Source organism: Tenrec ecaudatus, chromosome 12 (assembly GCF_050624435.1).
Source record: "Tenrec ecaudatus isolate mTenEca1 chromosome 12, mTenEca1.hap1, whole genome shotgun sequence".
In the NCBI taxonomy this organism is placed as follows: domain Eukaryota; kingdom Metazoa; phylum Chordata; class Mammalia; order Afrosoricida; family Tenrecidae; genus Tenrec; species Tenrec ecaudatus.
Genome location: NC_134541.1, coordinates 5059880 through 5066246, shown reverse-complemented (window position 1 = coordinate 5066246; position 6367 = coordinate 5059880). Strand labels below are relative to the sequence as shown.

The 6367-nt window shown below is 55.8% G+C and overlaps 1 protein-coding gene across 1 annotated transcript; it reads left to right on the top strand.

Annotated features, from left to right (window-relative positions):
• The first annotated feature begins 256 nt into the window (after positions 1-256).
• Positions 257-5589, top strand: PCK1 (phosphoenolpyruvate carboxykinase 1). The gene is made up of 9 exons (XM_075527732.1): positions 257-480; positions 1150-1331; positions 1806-2009; positions 2120-2307; positions 2865-3027; positions 3891-4115; positions 4210-4341; positions 4884-4979; positions 5135-5589. The coding sequence occupies exons 1-9, from the start codon at positions 257-259 to the stop codon at positions 5587-5589; spliced, it is 1869 nt and encodes a 622-aa protein (XP_075383847.1).
• The last annotated feature ends 778 nt before the right edge of the window (positions 5590-6367 follow it).

Below are 6367 nucleotides of genomic sequence, written 5' to 3'. Positions count from 1 at the left end.
TCTGCTCCCAGACACACCTCCCCGTGGGAACATACACTGACCACGGGAAGAGCCTGGAAGGGACTTGGGATCGCCCCAAGGGAAGAAAAGTAAGTTGAACCTTTTCATTTTCGTGTTTCCCCTCTTCCTCCTCTGGGGGCCTGATGGAGGCCTGTCAGGTGAGAGCAGCGGGCAGGCCCACCGCTGTCCTGTTGAGCCAGTGTTTTCTGTTCCAGGAGACCTGGACCACCCACCCCGCCAGCACCCCTCTGCAGAAATGCCTCCTCAGCTTCTAAACGGCCTCGACGTCTCGGCCAGAGTCATCCACGGCACCCTGGACAGCCTGCCCCCGGCGGTGAGGGCGTTTGTGGAGGACAGTGTCACGCTGTGTCAGCCGGAGCACATCCACATCTGTGATGGGTCTGAACAGGAGAACCGGCAGCTTCTGGACAGCATGGAGGAGCAGGGCATCATCAAGAGGCTCAAGAAGTATGACAACTGGTGAGTGGACCTCCGCTGCCCTCAGGGCCTGCCCATGGGCTCCTGCCATCCCCTCCAGCCATCCCCTCGGGGCTGGGTGAGAGTTGACTGAAGACCCGGGATGTAGGGGGCGGTAGATTCTTGGGGGGACTTCCTGCAACGGGCAGCCTCGTGTGAACTTGACTTTTCCGGGCCTCTGCAGAGCAGCCCCAGCCAGGCATGAGATGGCAGGTGCAGGAAAACTGTTAGCAACAAAATAAAAGAACCTCCACCCAGACTTCCCGATGTGTCTTCTCTCCAGAAGACAGAGCCCTGATTATTGAGTGAAGCTGGTCTGGTCTGGGGTGTGGGGATCCCAAGCAGGCACGGGAAAAAAGTCAAGATGAAGTGAAACAGAAGCTCTTTGACAGCTGGGTGGATGGCCGATCGCATTGAAAGGAAGGCAGTCTTTGTCCTCTGAGTCTAGCTCCTGGCCTAGTCAATGGCTCTCCTGGCCTGTGTCCTGACTGGTCTACTGGGCATCTTCAGTGCTACGAAGAAAAGCAGGCCTAGGGCTGATCCTTTCCTAACGGATGCTCAGTGGATGGAGTCCTGGGTCCAGGTACAATCTGGATGGGCGGCCCTTTCCCCTCTGTTCCTAACTCAGGTGTGTGGGGTTTGTTTTTGTTTTTTTTTTTTTGGTGTTTGCAGCTGGCTGGCTCTCACTGACCCCAGGGACGTGGCCCGGATAGAAAGCAAGACGGTCATCATCACCCAAGAGCAAAGGGACGCGGTGCCCATCCCCACCACTGGCCTGAGCCAACTAGGCCGCTGGATGTCCGAGGAGGACTTTGAGAAAGCCTTCAACTCCAGGTTCCCAGGGTGCATGAAAGGTGAGTGGTCCGTGTCTCAGCTCACCTTTGCTATCCTCAACGGTCCTCTGGTCACCTCCTTCCAAGACGCCAGCTACCAGCCATGCCAGGGAGCACAGTTCTGCTCTGACTTCCAGGGGCTTGCCGTGAGTCAGGGTTAATCAAGGACCACTGGTTTCTGGTCACTCGAAACAGTGGTGGGGACACCGGTCTCTTTACGTTCCATGTGAGAAATCGGCATTGTGTTCAAAGGCAGCCTCTGCTCTGGCTCTGCCCGGGGTCTTCTATGAACGTGGAAAGCATGGCCTCGTAAGTGCTTGGTGAAAAAAAAAAAAAGAGGTGCTTGCTTGGTGGGGCCCGTTGTACCTGTCTCCTGGATGCTACCACTTTCCAGTGGACTTGTTGGTATTCAGGGGATGGCAGTAGACAGGGCGGGATGTTGTAAGCAGAACCCCCCCACCCCATCTTACCAGTCCCCACTGTCCTGGCCCCCAGGTCGCACCATGTACGTCATCCCCTTCAGCATGGGGCCGCTGGGCTCACCTCTGTCCAAGATCGGCATCGAGCTGTCAGACTCGCCCTACGTGGTGGCCAGCATGCGGATCATGACCCGCATGGGCACCCCGGTCCTGGAGGCGCTGGGCAGTGGGGAGTTCGTGAAGTGCCTTCACTCTGTCGGCTGTCCCCTGCCACTGAAAAGTAAGCAAGCGGTGTCAGAAACCCAAAGTTAAAGGGATCCCGCAGGGGGTCCCTCCGGGAGACCGGAGCGGGGACGTGTCACGCTGATGGGGGATATGTCCTCCTTCCAGGGCCTTTAGTCAACAACTGGGCCTGCAACCCCGAGCTGACACTCATCGCCCACCTGCCTGACCGTAGAGAGATCATCTCCTTCGGCAGTGGCTATGGCGGGAACTCGCTCCTAGGGAAGAAATGCTTTGCTCTGAGGATGGCCAGCCGCCTGGCCAAGGAGGAAGGCTGGCTGGCAGAGCACATGCTGGTAAGGGCGCAGGGAACCTGAGCCATGCCCACGCAGCTCCCACCGTGCCCCCTCCACCGCCCGAGTGCAGGTTCAAGGAAAGATTGGAAAATTCGTCTATGGCAATCTACTTGTACACTCCACTCTTGGGGAGCCCCCCAAACAATGGGACTAATAGAGCCCCTTTGGAAGGCGCACCCTAGTCAATATGATGGGGTACTGACACCCGGAGAAGGACACCCTTTCTGTCCTTCTTTCTTTGTTCACCAGTGGGAGACTTTCATTAGCGACACGATGAAAACTCCATTCATGCATGGACTCCTACACAGTCCACATGAGAAAGAAGGAGACCCATAGCTATAGATACGGGGAAAGATCCACAATATGCCTTACAGTTTAAAACATTAAATAATTTTCAAAAAGGTAGCCTGGAGAAGTTACCTTTAGAGGGCTTCCGAGCGAAGTGGAAATGAACTTGATGGTTTGGATTTGGGCTAGTTGCATTCCGAGACAGAAGTCCCAGCCATGCAGGGAAGAGCGAGCCAAGCTCTTGCTGAGAAAGAGTGCACCTTCCACAGATCCTGGGCATCACCAACCCCGAGGGCGAGAAAAAGTACCTGGCAGCAGCCTTTCCCAGCGCCTGTGGGAAGACCAACCTGGCCATGATGAACCCCACGCTCCCCGGGTGGAAGGTGGAGTGTGTTGGGGACGACATTGCCTGGATGAAATTTGACGAGCAAGGTAATTATTATTATTTTTATTATGCAAAAGGACTCGATTAACTATAGAGTTGGAAATTCCCCAAAACGAGCTGCTCCCAGAGAGAAAGGTGAGGCGTTCGAGTCCTGAAAGGAGTTAACAATCGTAGAAACCCACAGGGGCCATTCCAGCCTGTCCGACAGGATCGCCATGAGCTGGACTCCACTCAGTGGTCGTGAGTGAGCGGATGAGTGAGCAAGTGAGTGTGAGTGTAAGTGGGTGAGTGAGTGCCCATGGGCAAAAAGAGCCCCAGAGGCCCCTTGGTGAAGAGCTCAGCTTCCATCTGAAAGGCCGCCCTGTTAAGCCCACCAGCTGCTCCTCAAAGACAAGCCAGACTGCTCCCATGAAAAGTTGAGTCTTGGAAGCCCTAGAAGACAGCTCTCCTCTGTCTTGTGGGGTCACGATGAACCAGTACTGGGTTTCTTACCAGTGGGCAAAAATTGGACCTGGGGTGAACTTTGACCTTCAGAACATGCCCCAGTCTCCTACACCCAAAGTATTTGCGTTTTCCAATTGAGTTATGTCAGACTGTGCATCACCTTGGAAATATATAGTCTGTCAACAGTCTCAGAGTCAGCGCAGCATCTGGATGGAAGCGGGGCCATATGCCGCCGTTCGCTTACGTACATAAATTTGTTACAGTAGGACTGGCGGGAACCCGATGAGATGAGAGAGTAGTAAATGCCTCACAGTTTAACAAAACGCGTAGGTGGAAACAGACTGGAGAACATTCTAGGGCGGAGGAGAGTCAGAGCTGAGAGTGCGGCGGGCACCCACACATGGCAGAGAGCAAGCCTCGACTCTCCTTGCGCCTCACGTGGCCCCCTGGGTCTAACCGTCTCCAGGTAACCTAAGGGCCATCAACCCAGAAAATGGCTTTTTCGGCGTCGCTCCGGGAACGTCTGTGAAGACGAACCCCAATGCCATCCGGACCATCCAGCAGAACACCATCTTCACCAACGTGGCCGAGACTAGCGACGGGGGTGTCTACTGGGAAGGCCTGGATGAGCCCCTGGCCCCTGGCATCACCCTCACCTCCTGGAAGAACAAAAAGTGGAGTCCGGAGAACGGTGAGCCCCCCCCCCCCCCACCAAAGAGGACTTGGCGCCCCTGGCCAGCTCCAGAGCCCAGTGCTCAACAGCCTCTCACTCTCTTGTACTGTAGGGGAACCCTGTGCGCACCCCAACTCGCGATTCTGCACCCCTGCTGGCCAGTGTCCTATCATTGACCCTGCCTGGGAGGCCCCAGAAGGCGTCCCCATCTCCGGCATCATCTTTGGGGGCCGAAGACCTTCTGGTGAGGCTCCCCTTCTCTTGGGCCTGGTGGCTGCAGGAGGCCCCCCGACCCCTCTTCCTTCCCCACAAATGAATTGAAACCACTCGCTGCCAGTCTCTTTGCTACTCCCCATGACCTTGTGTGTGCCTCGGGGCTGGCAACGGCTAGTCTTTGCCCAGCGACCCATGGCCAGGCCTTTCTTCCTGGGCACTTGGGGTGCTCCAGGGCCTCTGCGACCTTGTCAGATCCCCCACAGCATGTTCTTTCTGAACACCCAGGGCCGTGGGCCAGCCCAAACATTGGGCCAACCCTCCTGGCCCCCACAAACCTTCCTGAGCCCTTGCGTTCTGGTAGCCCCATCTGACTTTATGACCTCCATGCGGCCTTGGGGACGTGATCGGTACTTAGTGATGGCCTGCCATTCAGCTCTGCACTGCGCCCTTAGCTGAATGGGAAAGGTGCTGGTGGGTGGGGCCCTAGCCCTTCCTGAGGGGACACTGCCAGCCCACTGGTTCCTGTGAACAAAAGCCTTTGAGAAACGCCCCTGTCTCTCCTTGCTCTAGGTGTCCCTCTGGTCTACGAAGCATTCAACTGGCGCCACGGGGTGTTTGTGGGGGCAGCCATGAGGTCAGAGGCCACTGCCGCTGCCGAACACAAAGGTAGGTCAAGGTCAAGACGGCAAAGAAGGGGGTTGTGTGCGCATGTGTGTGTGAGTGCACCCCCGCTGGTGGATGCTGATCTATCTCCGTGATCATGGGGCCAGTCTTGTCCATGGAGGGCACCCCTGACCACTTGTGGCACCCCTCTCTCACAGGCAAGGTCATCATGCACGACCCCTTTGCCATGAGACCCTTCTTTGGCTACAACTTTGGCAAATACCTGGCACACTGGCTCAGCATGGCGGAGCGTCCGGCTGCCAGGCTGCCCAAGATCTTCCACGTCAACTGGTTCCGCAAAGACCAGAAGGGCCGGTTCCTCTGGCCGGGCTTTGGGGAGAACTCCAGGGTCCTGGAATGGATGTTCAACCGCATCAAAGGGGAGGATGTTGCCCAGGCCACCGCCATTGGCTACATCCCCGCAGAGGGCGCCTTGAACCTGGAAGGCCTGGACAACGTCAACCTGAAGGAGCTCTTCGGCATCCCCAAGGCATTCTGGGAGAAGGAGGTGGAGGAGATCCAGAAGTACCTGGAGGAGCAGGTCAATGCTGACCTGCCCCAGGAGATCGAGAGAGAGGTCCTGGCCCTGAAGGAGAGAGTCAGCCAGATGTAACCGGGAGCGGGGAGCTCAAGCCTCCCAAACCATGCCCTTTCTGACCCCGGAGCTCCACCTGGGAGCCAGAGACAGTGGGCTTGTCCGCCAGGCGATTACGGCTGCAGACCCCCAAAGACACACTTTAATTTTTGAGATGAGAACCACAGAGTCAAGGCTAGGAGCCAATGAGACAGGGGTGGGGGAATCTGGGTGTGTGTCCACTCCCTGTAGTTACCCATCCACGTTCTGCTTCACCCTGAGGGTGCTGGGCCACCTTAGAGGGGCGTGATCCTTCACTGTATCAATCTCCACCAGCTGGAATGCACAAACACAAAACTTGAGCTGTACATATGTGTGTGCGTGCACGTGTGTGGTATATATGTATATATATATATATTGTGTGTGTGTGTGCGTGTGTGTGTCCTGTTACCTGGAACCTACTTAGTTCCTTTGGAAAAATCTTGGGAGAGATGACCCACTCGTCATGGTCAGAAATGAAGTGCATGTGTTTAAATTATTTATGTACATACTCTGCTTTACCTCTGCATAATTGCAAGCCCCCCTCTCCCCACTCGGCCACTTCTTATTAAAAAAATGACAAAATAAACTTTTATAGAAAAGATGGATGCACTTAGCTTGTTCTTGTTTTTCATCTCCCACCCCCTTCTCAACAAACCAACAACAAACCATCCGAGGGGATGTCGAGGATCCCAATGTTGGGCAGTGGGCAGGGGCAGGCGGGAGGCAGTTGAAAGGCAGGAGTTGTGGGAATGAACGGAGGTCACCTGGGACCACC